The 20,566-nt window shown below is 44.1% G+C and overlaps 2 protein-coding genes across 2 annotated transcripts; both read left to right on the top strand.

The window, feature by feature from the left end:
• Positions 1-12,548: 12,548 nt before the first annotated feature.
• On the top strand, positions 12,549-14,855 carry LOC108777630 (uncharacterized). Its single transcript, XM_018544567.1, has one exon. The coding sequence runs from the start codon at positions 12,549-12,551 to the stop codon at positions 14,853-14,855; it is 2,307 nt and encodes a 768-aa protein (XP_018400069.1).
• Positions 14,856-16,508: 1,653 nt separating this feature from the next.
• Positions 16,509-17,141, top strand: LOC108777629 (uncharacterized). Its single transcript, XM_018544566.1, has one exon. The coding sequence runs from the start codon at positions 16,509-16,511 to the stop codon at positions 17,139-17,141; it is 633 nt and encodes a 210-aa protein (XP_018400068.1).
• The last annotated feature ends 3,425 nt before the right edge of the window (positions 17,142-20,566 follow it).

Raw genomic sequence — 20,566 nt, 5'->3', positions numbered from 1 at the left:
AATTGCGGTACTTTATAAATCTAGTGACTTTAAAACCTTTTAAGTGTGCGCCATCTATCGGCCAATTTTCACAAGAATGACATTATTATGAGAATATCTTCGATTATTGAGAAGTTACATGTTTTACGCTCAAATAAGTACACGCTTGATTGCACAAAATATTCTAATCCTACATTAAAATAAATAAAATGACGTAAATTTAAATTGAATTACAGACTCTCTTTAAAGTTTAAAAAAAAGAATATCAAAATTAATGAAGCATAAATGGCTATACAGAGTCATACGCTGTTAACGAAGCGCGGGTAATACACAAAATCTTACATTTAGATTCAAAAATTCGGAGTCGCCATCTCTAAGATTATTTTATATTGTCGCTGATGATGGTTTAGATTAAAGGACCGAAACGTTCGACTCCGAATTTTTGAATCTAAATGTAATATTTTTTGTATTATCCGTGCTCCGTTAACAGCCTATGACTCTGTATAGCCATTTATACTTCATTAATTTTGATGTTTTTTTTTCCTACATTAATTTGCTTAACAATATGTAATAATACGGGGAAAATTTATATTTCATTAATTCAGATGATCTAATTAGTGCAATAAAAGAACCTGTGCACATTTTTTGGATGTTTTAACTACCCACTGTCGGCACTGATTGACCTGATATCTAAAACAAGGTATTACGGTTTTTCATTACTTATCATTTCAATGCAGATTACAGTCGAAGCAGGACGAAGCGGGACGAAAACTTTTCAGACCTTGTAGTCCTATAAGTGACCTCCAATTTAGTATAATGAATTATTTAATCAGTCTTAATCAAAAAACTATATGGTATTTTTATTATTGTATGTATAGAAAATACCAAGCATGAACTTTGATAGGAGGTAAATAATATATATATTGTTCAATATAATAATTTTTCATTTTTTTAATATTAAATAGAACCTATTTGATAAGAATTACACAGCCAAGTTCATTATTTTAAATGAATATTATTTATCAAGAGCGCGAGAGAAGACAAGGTGTCAAATACTGGAATTGCGAAAGCGTTCTAAATTCGTAACTTTACATACCGCCAAAAAATATACCTTAAACAATTAAAAGATTAACAACGCATTACTAAATGGAGAATTTATTAAAGAATGAGATTTATATTATTTTAACAAATTCCATATTTCGTTTTTTGACCCTAATGTCCGGAATCACGCCCATTCGTTCCACTGTGCGTCGTGCGGCTGCCGTTCAAAGCCAATCCTCCGATTGCAATAGGCGAATATCGTCACATCGCCTCATCATTTCTTTCATGGCTTAAAGGCCATCTTCAAAATAACAGGGATATCGCATCCGAATATCGAGAGTTCCTACTGGAATACGAAAATCTCGGTCATATGAAGAAAGTCCTTAAGGACGTTCACCGGCTACAATCGTAGCCAAAAGTTTACTGCACGCTCGCTTCTCGGTGCATAGCGCATGTCTCTTCCCACTCTGCTTCCCATGCCAATACTTTTTCTATTGAGTGTACTCACGCACCAGCAAACGGGGTTCGATGCTTGTATGTATACACGCACACTAGCCTATGTCGAGAAAAGAGGAGACCCTTCTCAGCAACGGCTCTCCTTCCATGCGGCGACTTACTTCGAAGTGCTGTCGGATACACCACTTCGAACTTCGATAATTCAACAACGGCACCGCTAAGGATCCCCGTTTTTTTTAAATGTTATTTCTAGCATAGTCCTGCATCATATCCTATTTTTTTAGAACAATCGTATAGATATCACAGTCGCTATGAATTGAAATGTCACTTGAGCGCATACCTTACGTTGTGACCGGCCAAGGCGGTCGTTTTCTTAATAATTAGCACTTACTACTTGTTGAAAAATATTTATTTCCCGAATGGTCGCCACCTCGTTTAACCAGGATACGAGGAAGGTTGAATAATCCACAGATCCACGGGACGTCTCGCCTCTAGGATCCGGTTGAGTGCCGCTGTGTTGTCCCAAGTAATCAAAAGAATAGGGTATCGCACAAATAAATGTGACACAATTTAATAACACTAACAAATTTAAAGAAATTAAATAAATCAACAGCATTTGACGTATAACCGCCAGTTGTATACACAGGCACAAGAACTTAATTATCGCCACTATCGTGGTCTTACACTGAGTATAAAATTTAATAATAAAACTTAAACACTAACGCGACGGTATTACTAAAGCTTTATTAATTACGGCGCTGAACTTAATTTCGTTCAACTACTCTAATACGATTCTATCAAGACTTTCTTTTACACACGAGAGCTCGATCTGTCTCGTGTGGAGATCCATAAAAGACTGTGGACGTCTCATACGTTATAGTACAGGAGCCGAAGCTGCGAATAGTGCAGAACCTGGCAATTCTTTGACAGTGCATCGATTAACTTGAAATTATAACAGTAGGTAGGGAATAGCCTAAGGATCAAAATCTATATTATGCCGTAGGGCGCTTTCACCCCGGGGGTGATTGTCACCCCATCTCGGGGGTGGAAATTTTTTATTACATTTTTACCACGGGAATCGATAGAAAAACTAATTCTAAGCAAAAAGTGTTCTATACATTTTTTTGTAAAATTAATACTTTTCAAGTTAGTAGGGACCGAAAGTATCAGTTTTTCACAGAAAAAATGACCATTTTGAATCAAAACGTACGACTCCTGTACTAAGTGGGCAAGCAACTACCCTACGTTACCCAACGACCTACCGGTCAATGAAAAGAGTGTCAGTCAAGACAAAATTCTGCAAAGCGACGAAAGTTTCAAAGTCTTAGGCGTCACGTGGCTCCCTGCTACCGATACATTTCAATACTTAATCGAAGCTCCAGCAACGGTCCCCGATTCGAAACGGAAAATTCTGTCTATTATCGCAAAATTATTTGACCCGCTCGGGTGGCTTGCTCCGGTCGTAATTACTGCCAAAATTATAAAGCAACAATTGTGGGCTACAAAGTGTTCGTGAGATGATCCAATTCCACCTCCGCTCATGCAGAAATGGTACAATGATCGCACGCAGCTAATTAAATTGCGTATCTCGTTGCCACGATGGACTGCCTTCGGTTCCGACACAAGTCACTGTGAGCTTCACGGCTTTGCTGACGCATCGTCCGTCGCATACGCCGCTGTCATATATCTTAAAGTGATCTCGCTCATGGGATCAGTGACCGTGTCGCTATTAATAGCAAAATCAAAAGTCGCGCCTCTTAAGCCCTTGACAATTCCACAACTCGAACTATGCGCTGCTGCGCTTTTAGCACGAACAATGTCGTTTGCCAGAACGACATTAGAACTTTCGACAATTCCATGTCATTGCTGGACGGATTCAACCGTCACTCTCGCTTGGCTGAGCCAATCTTCATCTCGATGGAAAACGTTTCTCGCGCATCGCGTGTACTATGTGCAAACTCTAATACCCGATGCCAAGTGGCATCATGTTCCGACTCATCAGAATCCCGCGGATCTAGCATCACGCGGAGTTACCGCTTCCTGGTTCGCGGAGAGCTCACTGTGGAGGCAAGGCCCAGAATGGCTCAAGTTTTCTTCAAGTCTGTGGCCGAATGAATCTCGGCAAGTTTACGAAAAGCGTTCGACCATCGTCGTACAAACTGTCGATATTGAATCTCAATGGGACTTAGCTTCCCGCTATTCTTCATGGCCGAAACTTCTTCGCATAACGGCCTATCTAATCCGCTTTATTAGTAAGCTGCGAAACCGTATATACAAAAAGCGGTCGTCAAACGACGAAACTGATTCTATTTCATCCGATATCATTTCGGTGGACGAATACAAACACGCGCGACAATTTTGGTTACGCGTCATTCAACACAATCTCTTTCTCGATAATGTGCGTCGATTAAAAAACTCGAAACCCGTAGCGAAAACTAGCAAACTAATCTCACTTAATCCATTCTTGGATGAAGATAATTTAATTCGCGTAGGCGGTCGATTACGAAAATCCGACCTTTCATATCACGCTAAATGTCCTCTCATTCTAGCAGCACATCCACTCGTTACGTTGATAATTCAACACGCTCATCTGCGTTCGCTCCACGCGGGCACGCAACTAACATTATGTGTCTTACGCGAAGAATTTTGGATTCTTCGCGCTCGTCAAACTGTGCGAGCCGTCTTGTATCGTTGCATTACTTGCACGCACGAAAAGGCGGCTGTCCTCAATAAGCTCATGGGCGATCTCCCGGCAATGCGCATCCGCCAAGTCGATCGCGCATTCTTACATTGCGGACTTGACTATGCCGGGCCTGTCCCTGTCAGATTAAATTCAGGCCGTGGATACAAATCTCAGAAAGCCTACATTGCCGTATTCGTCTGTATGACGACGCGAGCAATACATCTCGATTTAGTCAGCGACCACACCACCGCCGCATTTCTAGCAGCATACGCTCGATTCTGCTCTCGGCGCGGGATACCGACCGACTTATATTCCGATAACGCAAAGAATTTTCGCGGAGCTCTGAACGCGAATTGAAAGCTGCAATACATGCAGCAAGTCAAGATTCAAACTTGCGAAGCAAACTGTCGTGCGACGGTGTCCATTGGCACTTCATTCCCCCTTCCGCGCCTCACTTCGGAGGCCTATGGGAAGTCGGCGTGTGCAGCGTCAAATATCATCTTAAACGCGTTATTAGTTCACACACGCTGACATTCGAAGAGCTTACGACGCTGCTCTGTCAAACCGAAGCGTGCCTAAACTCACGTCCGATAGCTCCGATGTCGTATAAACTTGATGATTATTCATGTCTGACACCGGGTCATTTCTTAATCGGTACCGCCCTCACAACGCCGCCATCTCCAACGCTACTTGAAACAAAAGAAACGCGGCTGACTCGATGGCAACTCGTTAAGCAAAAAAGCGAAGTTATTTGGAAAGCCTGGCCAAATGATAATTTAACCGGATTACAGCGCTCAAAATGGCGCGTCGCTCAAAAACTCGCCCGAGTCGGACGTCTAGTTCTTTTGCGCGATCACCACCGTGCAAGTGGGAACTCGGTCGTATCACTGAATGCCATACCGGAGACGACGGACTAACGCGCGTCGTCACTGTGAAAACGTCAAAATCGACGTATAAACGGTTCATCGTGAAGCTATGTTTCTGACCCGTCGATTTAAACGAAGCATCCACATGAACGATTTCCTTTCGTGGCATTCATTAATCAAACTCCTTCCGCTCGAACTTACTGTATAATAAGTTCATGTTCTCGTATACCTCTCTATGTAAATATTTCTATGTATTGGGACCGTACTTTTGGGGAAACGGCACAACTTCGTCACTTCATCCGCTGCTCTTTTTACGCGATAGCTCAAAAGATGGACACAATAATGTAATTAGCAAAAGTGCGGTTCTTCCTTAAATTTTATATGCTACGATATTCGAGCCGTACTAATTTTCGTTGGGCGCCAGGCACGAGAGAGCGTGCCACTCTTCGCACTAAATATTAAGATGTTACGCTCGGACAAAGAAATTACAGAGCAACGGAATTCGCGACGGACAGGCTCAGCTAGCTCAGCCAACAAAATTGGTAGAGGGGGTGGTTCGCGATGTGCGGGAAACAATGTCGGAGAACGAGGTAGAGGCAGACAGAAATAATTAGACAGCAATTAATATTAACAATAACAAAGAGTTTCCTATTTATTTAATTCGCGTCGATACATGAGCTGACGTAATTTACAGAACACCGCGGTCGCGCGTCGACGACAAGTTTACTTTATTACAGAAAGTACAATGGCAAGGTCTTCGACGACGGTACTTAGAAATGTTCGACACTACGAACTTCCAGCACACCGACAGCCCAATGCTGAGCGGTGACACGCGGCTCGACTCTAATCTTAAACAAACCGGAATCTCAACAATTAATACGAACGATATGACTTGGCAGTGACACGGGCGAGCGATAACGACAATCCTGAGTTCACGAACTCTTACGCTCGAGCGGATGGCACGCGCTCATCGACAGAAACAATAACGTTACTCTTTGCCGGTACGACATCGACCGAATCAAATCCGCGTAAATTCTCACACGCGATCCGCTCAAGACGCTCACAAAAGATTACGCGATCGGTGGCTTTACAATAAAACGAATAACGCTCGCCTCACCCAGATACTCCTCCTCAACCGCTTCCTTCAAAGTCTGTACGAGAGCCGATAGCAGTGCTCATCTTCGACGAATATTCTCGAAATTCCTGCCAAGTTATGGGCGAGATCCTGCGTCCTTACTCGAGGTCCGTCACTGCACAAGTGCCGATCGGAAGTTTCCGCGGATTCACGCAGGTCGTCAGGCCCTCTCTTATCGGCCTCTGCTTGCTCTAATTGGCTCGCCGCGACCGCGTGACCCCGCGACGAATCCCGCGGGTCCTTGCGTGTCGCGAATCCTTTTACGCTGTGGCGCGCTTTTCCAAAAGTCCGAAAATGCTTCCTTGTCGCTTGACGATCTTCCATCGATCGTTGTGGGACACGATGCTTCGGCGGATGTTCTGCCTTTGAGTCCGTTCCCAGCTGACGTCTCTCTCCGAGGCGTCTGCAATGAGGGTGCGATAATCCACCAAATAATAGCGACATTAATAACAAATATGAAATAATACGACCTGTGTGTGCCGCGCTTCTCATGACTTCAGCCAAATTCTTCATACAGCAATCTCTTCCTCGTGGGAGGCGACGTCTTCTCTCTTCTAGCGATAGGTGAGGCGGCCGAACACAAGAATACAGCGTAGCCACCGGCTCTGATCGTGAATTACCGGCAAAATCCGAGCTCAGGATCGTCTTAATATTAACTAAAACTTAACTAAATAGCGACAAGAAGAAAAAAAGAAAAATAATACAACAATCGCACAAAGAGAATATCAATTAAATAATACAATAATCGCAAAAATGAAATAAAATTAAATAATAATGTCGCACATTCGCTTGTGCGCTCGCCCGCTGACCCTGAAGGACCCAGGATCTCGCGTTATGCCGTTTTTCTGGGTGACTGACAAAATGTCACGTCACAGTATGTATCATATCTTTCTAAATCTAAGTAAAGTGTAAAGCGTCGTGTATCATATGGTTGTAAACTCGATTGGCACGGCGGGCGGCATCAAATAATCTTGTTTCGGCTAGTCTAGCCGAGGCGGGCGGTATGTTCCGGAATAGGATAAGTTTCGCGCCACAAAGCCGAATAAAAGGATCGATTGCGCCATCCGTCGGTTCCATCCGTGAATCTTTTCGTCGCACTCACCGCGTCGTCTTGCGAACATCTATTTACTACAATTTAGCCGCATATTTGGATACCGATGTCGCTGTCGTACTGCCGATTCGTCGCACTAATCGCGCAGCGCGATTCTACCCTCAGACACAAATCAATACTTGCCGTGACAACTCGTGCGGCAAGATTCGTTGTCTCATTAATCTGAGAAGCAATTCTGCACTTCCTGTGACAAGTCGTTGTTCTCTCAAATTCGTTGAAAGCAGCAGCTTTCTTTCTACGTGTTCGCTACCGCGACTTTGTACGTCTCATCACGGCTACCGTCGTGGATGAGCATCGGCGTATTAACCGTAGTTAATCGCTTCTCTCGCTGTGCCACGCGAATAACACTACGTCTATCTGTGTGAATAAAACTTGCATACTACAAGTTAAGAAGAGTGCTTAGTGTTCTCAAACCGTCCAGTCCACCAATCCATTCCGTCACTCGAGATCTCAGTCGAGATCGAAGCAGTGATTTCACACAATATTATTATAGAACATATACATAATATGCTAATAATAAGAAAACTTGTTCAAATAAAAATCACGTAGAAGAAAAATATTTTAATGATATTTGTCGGAAGGTGTATTCCCAGCATACTGGAATGTATCGCGACGCTCCTGAGGCACAGCGTCACGTGAGCGGTCGGCGACTCGGCTGCCGTGGCTCGAGTGATAGTAGGGAGACAGTAGGCGTCGCCTCAGAAATCGGCACGAAATGTGCAACTAATTCCGAGCACTGGTTTAAATCATAATTTTTTATTATTGTTAACATATACATTTTTATATGTAAGAACATCTTTATAAATCATTTCAATTTTAGAAGTAATTTTATTTTAAGAAAGCTTTTATCGGTCATAGCCAATCTCCATGTTGAAATGTTATGTGTGAATTTAAAATTATTGGCGCGTCGTTTGATGAAAATGTATATAAAGGACCCCGCAATATCCTTGTCGGAAATGGGATTCCGCGGATTTGGCTATAACTTTGCCAATTTGTTATTTAAGCCATACTAATGGAAAGTTATCAAAGTCACAAACTTAATCCTACGATCCATTTTCAATGTAGAGTCACTCGAATGTCTGTAATAGTATGATTTTCTATATGCATCCTAGGTAGCAAGATGATGTCAAATGACGTCTTAATAACACCTTTAGCTTTAATAACATGTCATTAAGATGTCACTTTATGTCACTTTGTTACCTGGGATGTCATTTTTCTATTCCTAACGTTTTTCAGGATTAACGTCGTGGACTTCAAATAAGATCAACGCATTATTTCCTCCGCTACGATTGCGTGCTGGGGTGCGTTCCGTATACCGGAGTGTTCATCTAGACGAAGTGTTATGTCACATATCGAGATTGGTTCGTAAAACGAAACGATTCTAGAATGTTTTTGCGTTAGGTTAGGTTGTATCTAACAAGTTGTATCTAAAAATACAAAACTTTTAATATATATTCTTGATATGTATATTTAAATATATAAAACTGATGGAATATAAACCTAACCTAACCTACAACACACTTCTACATGTATTTTATCATCGCGCTTTATTACATTATGTCGTTCTGCGCATGCAAGACTTTCTCGTCGGAGTTTCGAGCACTATGAAAAGTTGTCGCCGGGCGTTTGGAAATTGTAAATCAGAACGCGGTTATGACGTCAAATCTTGGTAAACAGAACGGTTTTGGACAAAAAGTTGTCATCCTGACGTTCATTCGGAACGCACCCCTGCTCGCGTCTTGTTAAAACTACAATCGTCGAATTATTCTATTAATGTTGTATATTGATCAGTTCGTATATTCTCATTGTCATGTGCTTATAATCAGTGATGCAACTCGGGTCCGGGCACCACAGAGAATTTCCCCCTCCACTTCCCCCTCCGTGTGCCATCGAGCTCGCTGTCTCACTCACTTCGCACACGGCAGAAGTCGAGATGCCACCAACTACATTCGAACCAGCCAAGCAGAAGGAGGCGCCAGCGGCCGCGCCCGGCGAAGAGTCCTCCAACCCAGTCGAATCAACCTGAAAAGATATAGTTTTAAGAGATGTTATTTTATATCGAGTCTTATGTTTTATTTTAAGTTTTTGATCCCCCGGATACCGTGAGAAAATGCGTAATAATTAAGTAGCAGCTCCTACAGCTGAAAAAGGCGATCTTTAGATGTTATAAATTTTATAATAAGTTTAACGCACAGAAGCGATTCAAATTTTATTTTATACAGCCCTAAGAGGATATATGAGTGATATCAGATAAGACTGGGAATAAGAGATTTTATATCAAAGATTTTATAATTATAATTTTAAACAAAAATATTTATTTTACCTAGTGATTATTCCTGATGGGGATATGCCATGCATAGGCGGAAGTTCGTATGAGCTCCGCTGAATTTGCCGCACCTAAAAGAAAAGAGATAGATAAAAGATAATAAGTTTTGATAATTGTTTACGTCGTAGAATCACAGAAGGAACACGCGGGCAAAATATAAGATCCGTTCGTAAAGTTTAACTAGAGCTAATTCAAAGGATTGATTTAATTTTTCGAGAAAATAGACAATTTTGGCGATAACGCGAATAATTTGAAGTGACGCGAGAACAAGTTTTCGAGATCAGGGAAGAACTGAGTCAGCCTGAGAGCTAGATTACGATTGGTAGAGCTAATTAATTATCTCATTTATTTTTTATTATTTAAGCAATAGGCTCGAGGGATTTAGATACGAAAAACCAGTGTACCCTGAAAATATGAAGTTCGTATGAGCTTTTGTTTCGGAGAAACAATTAGATTCCGAAAAAATTTAAAATGACGAAATCAAGATCACTGGAGATGGGTGTAAAAAGGCCTTGAGCCATAGATTAAGTATTCGAGGAGAGTTTCCCGATTGCAAGAGGTTTAGCGCGACATAGAGATAAGCCTATAAGGCATAGAGGTCATGAAAACAAGCCTCAAGCCATTACCGACAAAATTCACTGAACTATATATACACTGGAATCTATATATACATGGGCATCTCCGTTGTGAAGCATAGAAAATTGTGGCCGTTTTTGATCAGCCGCCATTTTGGCTTGGTTAGATGCTTGAGCGAATCAGAAGCTTTCAGATGCTCATGCGCACTTACGAGAATTGTTTAGCAGACATTAATTTTTTATGTATGTTCTATTGTTCTGTGTGTAAATGTCAGCAAGATTATCGTGTATGAGGTTATTTTTGAAGGATTATAAAATTGCGTGTCTATACAAAGCATCAACATGAAATGCTGTGTTTGGGTGTAAGCAGGGAAGTAAAAAGGGCATTCCATTTCATAGGGAAGAATTTTTTATTAAATATATCAATTCCTGCATATGTGTTAATGATGTAGAATATGAAGTGTTATTAAAGTTTATTTTATTGAATGTACTAATAAAGAAAATTGAAGTGACATTTTTGTTTATACACCATTCACGTTCATCTAGATTTCCATTAAGAGACCAAAATCTATCTCAAACGTGGATTGATCAAATTCATGCGTATTTATATACCATTCATGTCCATATAGATTTCTATACATCGATCGCAACGCGCGCGCGAACGGTTCTGATTCGCTCAATCTTCTAACCAAGCCAAAATGACGGCTGATCGAAAACGGCCACGAATTTTCCTCAATGCCTATTCCAGTGTATATATAGTTCAGATACAAGATTAGACTGGGTTGTGTCTGATTGGTGAACGCCTTGACCAATTAGAACACGGACCATGCAGTGAAGCCCGGTCATGAGAACTCAGACCCGTGTGAAGCTGGCTCCCCAACTTTTGAAAAATTAAGTTTCTCTAGCTCATTCGATTGCTCATCGTTTGCACATTTATGTACACTGTGATTTTTAGTTTGCACACCTTTAGATTAAAAGATATTTAAAAAAACAATTTTGGGGGGGGGATAACTTCACACTAGCCCCCCAACATTGAGCAAATGGGTTCGAAAAGGTCTCAATCGATAGATTTCCGTTTGCACATTCTGAAACACATCGATTTTTCGTTTGCACATCTTTAGTTTAAAAATTATTAACAATTAAAGTTTCGAGAGGGATTAATCGAAGAAGATAGATTCAAATCATAATTTTTATGCTAAAAATACCGCCAATCGATAGGATTTCGTTTGCACATTCAGAAACACATTGATTTTTCGTTTGCATATTTCTAGTTCAAAAGTTATTAACAAAAGAGTGATGGGGGCCAACTTCACACTGCGTATAAAATTCGTTTGCGGCTCGAATTCAACAGAAAGGAGTTCAAAATATCACCAATCGATATGATTTCGTTTGCACATTACGAAACACATCGATTTTTCGTTTGCACATCTCTCGTTTAAAAGTTATTAACAATTAAAGTTTCGAGAAGGATCGATTGCAGAAAATAGATTCAAATCGTAATTTCTGTACTAAAAATATCACCAATCGATAGGATTTCGTTTGCACTAGTGCACAGTGGGATAGATCGCCGAAAAAGTGGCCAAAAGTCACTTGTAAGATCCACATATGAAAAGTTCATAATGATTTTTTACATACTGTTCAAGATTAGCCTCTATAAATCATGTTCAATCGAATTGTATGTACAGCATGTATCCTGGAAACTTCGAGATATCGTCGAACGAACTTGAGGACCCCTTTTTTGCTTGCTGAAAGTCAAGAATAATTAGGATTCATGTTGTACATATAAACAAAACAATTTACAGGAAACGGAATTTATAATTTGCGTTAATCAAGCGCACGCGTACTCGCGTGACGCAATCAGCGTAACTCGCTTGCGCTCCAATAAGCGATGCGAGTTTCTGGCCGCGCATGGCAGGAGTGTTTCATTGCAAAATTCACGCTTAAGCTTGCCAATCGCGGCCAGTATGAGAAGGTCAAGTAAAAATTTGTATTTTATCGAAGTCACAGTCAAGTGCCGTTGAAATTCTGAGAACGTTGCTGTTCCGCTAAGAAAACCCGCCGTTTTGCCATCGCATTCGATCCGCCGATTGAAAATAATAAATTATCTGAAACATTAGTTTTCGTCAATCTTTTAAAATTGTAAATGTGTTAAGTAAGTAAACAGAAAAATAAAGAATTGTGTCTAGTTATATGAACGCCAAGCTAGGCATTTTTTTGTGCTTGTGGAACCACTTCTTTTCACCGAAGTCTCTCTACCTAACATTTTTTGGTCCTTCGAGCCGGATTGTCGCAGTTTATCGCGTACCCGGGAGTGCATCTGTCGCATTCGGTGCGCGCGGTAACTAAAAGAACAAAGAGAGAATAAGTGAGTAAAACATGAGTGCGGACATAAATGCATTGCTGACCGCCCAAAGTGACATCCACGGTCGTATGGCCAGATCGGTGTCGAATTTGAAGAAGATGGGTGCAGCAAACAACACTCTTCATGCTGCCGAAACCCGCTTGACGCTTCTGGAACAACTGTGGGCCAAGTTTGAAAGGCAGCATGAGCTCATTCGAGCGCACTACAAGGAAGCATTCGACGAAAGTGAGTACAGTACGACTCTGTTTGCCGATTCCGCTGAAATTACTTACGTTCAGCAACGTAGCCTGCTAAATGACTACATGACAAATCTCAAGGTCGAGCCTTCAAATCTTACTCTTTCGACTGAACCAGGAAACGATTTGTCCACCAAATCGACTTTGCCGCGTCTTAAAATCCGATCATTTTCGGGCGCGTTCGAAGACTGGCTTTCATTCCGAGACATCTTTCTGTCTATCGTCGGGAATAATCCATCCGTTTCAAACGTAGAGAAGTTTCACCATTTGAAGTATTGCCTGCAGGGATCCGCTGAAACATTAATACGTCCGTTAACCGTAACTGGAGACAACTATATGCGTGCGTGGGCACTGTTGTGCAAACATTATGAAAATAAAAGAGAGTTGTCGCGTTCAAATTTTTGCACGCTTACTGCCGTGCACAAAATGAAAAGCGATACCGCCGAAGAACTCAGCCGCATTTACAATGCAGCCATCTGTGCCGTAAATGGCCAGGAAAGCATACGAAGGCCAATTAATTCCCACGGCTTTGATCTCTTTAATCACGTCATCATCGAGCTCTTCGATCCGAGGACTCGTCTTGAGTGGGAATCGCACACAAGTGATTCCACGGACTTGCCAGACCATGAGATGCTAATGGACTTCATTGCCAAACGAACATTAACTCTTAAGGCCGCAAAACCGAAACCTAACAAGATTTCCGAAGATCCGCCACGAAACGCGAAATCGCACGTTGCCAATAAACGCACAGCCGACGCCCCTGGTTGTGTTTTGTGTAAGGGCAAACACAATGTTATGATGTGCGAACAATTCAAGGCAAAATCCGCATCCGAACGAAAGTCCGTCGCAGAAACATACCGATTGTGTTACAATTGTCTTGGCTCGCACACAATCTCGAAGTGTCGGTCCGTTAAAACGTGCATCACGTGCAAGGCCAGACATCACTCGCTCCTTCATGACGCGTACATCCCTCCGACACCCTCCGAGGCGAGCGCGCTGTCGGCTGTGCGCCGGAACGAGGACTACAAGGCTATTCTGCTAGCTACCGCTAGACTCTCTGTTGATGATCGCCACGGAATTCCACTTCCGGTCAGAGCACTAATAGATCAGGGATCGGAGGTTTCCTTAATCTCTGAGGCGCTGGTGCAACGCCTACGTCTGCCGCGCTCCCGTGCGGCAGTCTCCATCTTCGGAATCGGCGGCTCACAATCGGGCTTCAGTCGCGGGAAGGTGTCTCTCAAGCTCACATCCCAGGTTAATGGAGCTCAAGTCTCCGCCGTCGCTTTTATCCTGCCACGTCTCTCTTTATATCAAGGCGCACCGGCGACGAGCAAGTCCACGTGGCCTCATATCAAGGGCCTTCAACTTGCTGATCCGCAATTCAGGGCTAACGATCCCATCGAATTGCTGCTTGGTGCAGAGGTGTGCTCCACAATCTTGAAGGAGGGTTTGCGAAAGGGTGATCCGCAGGACCCTGTCGCTCAGTGCACACTGCTCGGGTGGATACTCTCAGGAGGTTGCAACGAGGATTCGTCAGTGACTCCACGCCGTTCCCTTCAGTGCACCGTCGACTTCGAGCTAGCCGCGCTTGTACAACGCTTTTGGGAACAAGAAAAGGAGCCTTCAGCTCCCGTCGTATTCACACCAGACGAACAAGCCTGCGAGGAGATATTTGTTCGAACGCACAAACGCACAGCTAGTGGACGATATGTTATGCGCCTACCGTTTGCCTCGTCGCCAACGCCACTCAGTGACACCCGCCTACACGCCGAGCGCTTGCTAACCGCCATGGAGAGAAAGTGCGAGCGTGATGCTCGGTTCGGGGAGCTCTACCACGCCTTTCTACGGGAGTACGAAGAATTAGGTTATATGGAAATAACCCCAAGGTCACTAGACTCACAAGAACAGGCAAAGTGCTACCTACCTCATCACGGAGTGCTCCGAGAATCAAGTTCTTCGACCAAGCTCAGGGTGGTGTCCAACGGGTCGCAGAGTGCAGGGTCCGGTGAGTCTCTGAACTCTCAATTGTTGACTGGTGCTAGTTTGCTGCCTTCGCTTGCTGATGTACTAACGCGTTGGCGATAGCATCGATACGCGTTCGTGACAGACATTGAGAAGATGTACCGCCAGATTCTTGTGTCGCCTGAAGATCGAGATTACCAACGAATCCTCTGGCGTCACTCGGTCAGCGAGCCGGTTTGCGAGTATCGGTTGAATACCGTTACATACGGTCTATCGTGCGCACCATTTCTCGCCATCCGTACACTCCATCAACTTGCCGATGACGAAGAGGCGAGATTTCCGCGAGGTTCCGCCGTGTTAAGACGTGACTGTTACGTTGACGACATCGTGACAGGGGCACACACCGAACGCGTGGCGATCACGATGCAGAGGGACCTTCGTCAGTTATGCATGGCGGGCGGGTTCCCGCTAAAGAAGTGGGCGGCGAGTCACCATCGGATTCTTGCCGGGATTCCTGCTGATGACTGTCTCGTCACTGATTCACGTTCGTGGAAGCGCGAAGGTCACGCAACACTGGGCTTACAGTGGCATTTGGTCGACGACGCGTTCACGTTCACGATCCGAAGCCACACCGTGTCAAAGTTCACTAAAAGACACGTTCTCGCGGAAACAGCGCGACTGTTTGATCCTCATGGATGGCTGGCACCAGTAGTAATGCGCGCCAAAATCCTCATCCAAGCAGCTTGGTTGCAGCGGTTGGAATGGGACGTCCCGCTCCCGCGAGCGGACGCCTGTCGGTGGCGGCAATTCCTTGAAGAGCTCCCGAAGCTCGAGCATCTCCGAGTCAATCGTTGACTGAGTGCTGGTGCCGAGGATTCCAAGATAGAGCTGCACGGATTTGCCGACGCGTCCGAGAGAGGATACGCTGCCGTGGCCTACCTCCGCGTTACCTGCTCTAACAATGTCGTTGTGTCCCTGCTAGCAGCAAAGAGTAAGGTCGCTCCGATCAAGCTCGTGTCCCTGCCACGGTTGGAACTGTGCGCCGCTGGCTTGCTGACAAATTTGATTGCACACACACGCACTGTCTTAAGCTTGTTCACAGCTCCGATCATTCTGTGGTCCGATTCCAAAGTAACGCTGCACTGGATTTAAGGCCACGCCTCTCGATGGAAAACGTATGTAGCTAACCGCGTGTCGCTGATCCAGGAGACGCTTCCGGAGGCCCAATGGCGCCATGTGTCTGGAAAGAACAACCCAGCAGACTGCGCCTCCCGAGGAATAGCACCAATCGAGCTTATTGATCATCCCCTCTGGTGGTCAGGCCCCTCGTGGCTTGGCAAGGACCCGTCAACATGGCCTAGCGAGCAACCGGAGATTGCACTAGATGAACTGCCCGAACAACGAGTCAACGTACGCACCGCCACCACAAAGCCAGTCACTGAACCAGAGCTCCTCCTCCGATTTTCTTCGCTTCACCGACTGTTGAGAGTCACAGCGTGATGCCTACGTTGGTCGCACCTTAAGGTCGCACCACTCACGAGAGGAACCTTAGAGTCTACGCTGACTCCCGATGAGCTCGACGACGCACTTTTTAGGTTTATCCAAGCAACCCAAGCACTTCACTACACCGCTGAAATCGCCGCCATCAAGAGTCACCGCACAATGTCACCTCGCAGCCAGGTGCGAGCTTTGAACCCGTTTTTCGATGATCATGGAGTATTGTGAGTTGGAGGTCGTCTAAAGCACGCCGTTCTTTCTTCCAACGAACGGCACCCAATGATTCTGCCTCCACAATCTCACCTCACTCAACTGTTGGTGGAATCCTGTCACCGCCGAACACTCCATGGAGGAGTGCAGCTCACTCTAGGCTTGTTGAGATTACGATTCTGGATCCCTCGAGGACGAGCCATCGTAAAACAATGGTTGCATCGGTGCGTCACGTGTACCAGATGGAGAGGAGTCACGCCGCAGCCGCCAATGGACAACCTTCCTCGAGGACGCATAACTCCAGCACGTCCATTCCTCAAAACCGGTATTGATTATGCCGGGCCAATATTCATTCGCACGACCCGAGGACGTGGACATCGGTCACACAAGGCATTCATTGCCATTTTCGTATGCCTCTGCTCGAAGGCGACTCATCTCGAGGTCGTCTCTGACTACACGACGGACGCATTCTTGGCCGCACTCCGCCGTTTCACTTCACGAAGAGGGCTGTGCTCGGACATCTATTCCGATTGCGGTACGAACTTCACTGGCGCCGACCGGCAGCTGAGAGAGTTTCTTAGTGCCTCATCCACCGACGGCCGTCGCATTGCTTGCGTTGCTGTCACAGAAGGGGGATCGGATGATGGCATTTCAATCCACCATCTGCTCTACACTTTGGAGGCCTTTGGGAAGCAGCCGTGAAGTCAACCAAATATCATCTTCGACGAGTGATCGGTGACACGACTCTAACCTACGAGGAAATGAGCACGCTTCTCGCTCAGGTGGAAGCTTGTCTTAATTCTCGGCCTTTGCAAGCACTCTCTGATGATCCTGATGACCTCTCCGCGCTCACTCTAGGACATTTGCTTATCGGCGCCCCGTTGCTGGCCATTCCAGAACCATCGCTGACGGAGGAGCCGGAAAACATTCTCTCTCGATGGCAGCATCTGCAAAAAATGCGTGATCACTTTTGGCAAAGGTGGTCGCGCGAGTACCTGCATTCCTTGATATCACGCCCGAAGTGGTTCAAAGCGAGCGCCGCTCCTCATCTTGGCTCATTGTGCCTCATCACTTCGGAGACAACACTGCCAAGTAAATGGCCGTTAGCTCGCATAATAAAGCTGCATCCAGGAGAGGATGGTGTAACCCGGGTCGCAACCGTTCGAACAGCATCATCCGAGCTCGTTCGGCCTCTGGTGAAATTGGTGCTGCTGCCTGGAGCCGCGGCCTCAGTCACTCCGTCCGAAGATACGTGAAAACCAAGGAAAATTGCGCAATTAATTGTATTGAAACCCACCACTTAATGTCCTCATGTTAATTCATGCGTTTGCTGTCGCATCAACACGTTAGTTTGTACAAATTCGTTTTCTTTTACTTACCTTGTTCAATCTTCAATCTTACCGTTTTCAATTCTGTATGTCGCCGAGCCAATCCGCGTGTAATGTCAGTTTTCTCGCTGCGTGCACTAATTTCACTTCACTTCACTTGGCACTCGAAAAACGACATATGCAGTTTTCTTGTGCAATGAGAAAATTTTTATAACGGCATAACAACCGTTTTGAAAGATGACTCTAATTTATTGAAAAATGTTAAAAAAATTAATGAATGTTTAAAGGCTATATATGAAAGATATTCAATCGTAGGGGGTCACAAAAATTTTTTTTCATGCTTGGGATCATTTACAACTAAGAAAATATTCAATTGCCAATATACAAATGTATATACATATATGTATATGTGTATATATACTATATACGAGGAAATCGTAAATTTTACCAAATATGGTTATATTTAAGAAGTAATTTTGATAATAATAAAACGTTGCTCGATGTAAAATGTAGTAAATTTAATTACCTTTTGATTATGTTTGATGACTTTTTATCGTACAAGTAGCTATTTCCGATTTATTACTGGAGAAAGTCGAAAATTCGCATAAAATTTTGTAAGAAAATTTGTTTCAAGCGGTTATATCTCGGAAAGTATTGGTCGTAGGAGATTTTTCAAAAAAACAATTTGAAGGGTAATAAATTACCTTTCGATCTTATTTGAAGCATTTTTTGTCTACGAGCCGCCATCTTAGCGTAATTTGTGCTTCAAGCGCGAAGAAACGTAAGTTGTTCGAAAAGTAACAAAATATCTCAGTTTAAAAAAATTCTATTTCCAGTTCTATTAGTGCTACAAAGTTGATTAAAAAAAGAAATTGTGCAAAATTTTATCAACTACAATTTTGTATACCACATTAATTTCCGTACAATGCATATTTTCAACGTTATTGCCGAAATTCTGAAAAGAATTCGATTTTTTTGATGTTTTTCCAATATGGCGACCGTAGCCATGCCAAATTTTGTACGCAAAACATTGTAACGATGCATCCCTCCCACGCATCGTTCCGCCAAAAGTCAACCGGCCGAACGCCGCTGCATCGCCCTGCGATGCAGCGATGAGGGCGCATAGCGCCCGAAAATATAACGCAAACATAATCCACAGGTAACACGCAACGGCGAAAACCACCGAACGTCGCCGAGCACGACCGGTGGTGGCAGACCCCCACCGCACAACGATTAACGCTCCACGAAACGAACCGAAGTAAGACGAGCGCGATTTCTACAGATAGATAAAACGTCGCGTTCGTGGCAAAACGAGACCAATCTTTCCTGCTCCGTTTCCGAGGAAACATTCTCCAAATCCTAAGAGCCGACCGAGTCAAGGAAAAACGAGCCAGAGAGTGCTCTGGCCCGACCGGGCGTTCCCGGTAGACAAAAATCGGCATCCTCACGTACCGCACGACACAACAGGGGGTAGAGGGTACTCTACCTCTGCCGAGTGTTCTCGGTAGTCGCGCGGTACACCATAGCGACTACCCCGACGTACGGGGGTGGAGGGTACTCCGCCTCCGCCGAGCGTTCTCGGCCGTCGGCTAGCGTCGCCGTTATTCTACGTGATTCCACGCGGTCGCCCAGTAACAGTACGGGGTGGAGTGTTCTCCGCCTCTGCTGAGTGTTCTCAGCCACTGGACTCCCGTGGAATCCGTCGCGACTTAACCGGCACTCGAACGTGCCTACGAAACGCCGCCGCGAACTACCCGACGCGATCGCCAGATATTGACAGCAATCAGCTGATTAGCTATAAGAAAGCAAACGCGATACAAATAGACCATCTCGCGATACGACACAGTGGCAAGCATTCGCGCTACCACTACACTACACATTCACACAGACACATCGGAGAATTAAAGCTAGGTATTCGCGCCGCCCGACCTAGCCGGCACTTTGTAAACACGATCGCATACATACGCTCACACACATACGCATCACTTATATTTACACATAGCCGTAAGAAACGAGCAGAATAAAAAACTGGATATCGTTTTCACTATAAAAACGTCTGAGATCTTTTTCCTTGTGCACTCTTCCCCGATCGAACCTCTTTCGAATCCTGAGATACGTAAAAACGACGAGCTAACTCCGCGCAGTCGAAAGTAAGGTCGTTACAACATAAATTACTATTTTGTACATCAAAAGACACCATCTCACCAAATTTCATCAATCCGGAGATTATCGGAATCAAAAGTCACCCGGGGACTGGGCTATTATCAGGATGAATATTTTTGGAACGATTACTGAACAGGGGGTCGATTCTGTAATTCAAGTGAGATCACTCACTTTTCGCACTTTCATCTCACGCGAGTTTGTTCGCGCGATTCTACAACGTCAAGGAGGGTCGATTCTCTACTTTTAACATGGTGAAAAGGTGAGCCAACTCACATCGCGTGATTCCCTAACTTTCATCGTAGCGAAAATGTGAGCAATCTCACGGGAGTTCGTTCGGCAAGAAATTTCTTGTCGAAATGGTGAAATCCGAAAGAGAAACTGAGTAAAACTAAAGAAAAACTATACCAGCGTGGCCGCTGTCGGCCAGCCGTAGCATCGTGACGCGTGCAGTGATAGTTTAAGGTTAGAAAGGTCTTTTGTTAGAAAACCCAAAGATAAAAAGTTATCCCTAATAAAAATTTTTCTTCAAATTTTCACACGAATTAAGTCATTTTCAAGAAATACATTTTCTCTTGAAATTTTTTAATTTTATATACGTACGTGAATTATGAAATATTTTAAGATTTCCAAAATTTT

Source organism: Cyphomyrmex costatus, unplaced genomic scaffold, assembly GCF_001594065.2.
Source record: "Cyphomyrmex costatus isolate MS0001 unplaced genomic scaffold, Ccosl1.0 scaffold450, whole genome shotgun sequence".
NCBI classification, from domain to species: Eukaryota; Metazoa; Arthropoda; class Insecta; order Hymenoptera; family Formicidae; genus Cyphomyrmex; species Cyphomyrmex costatus.
The sequence above is the reverse complement of the archived record's forward strand: the minus strand, read 5'-3'. Positions and strand labels throughout refer to the sequence as shown.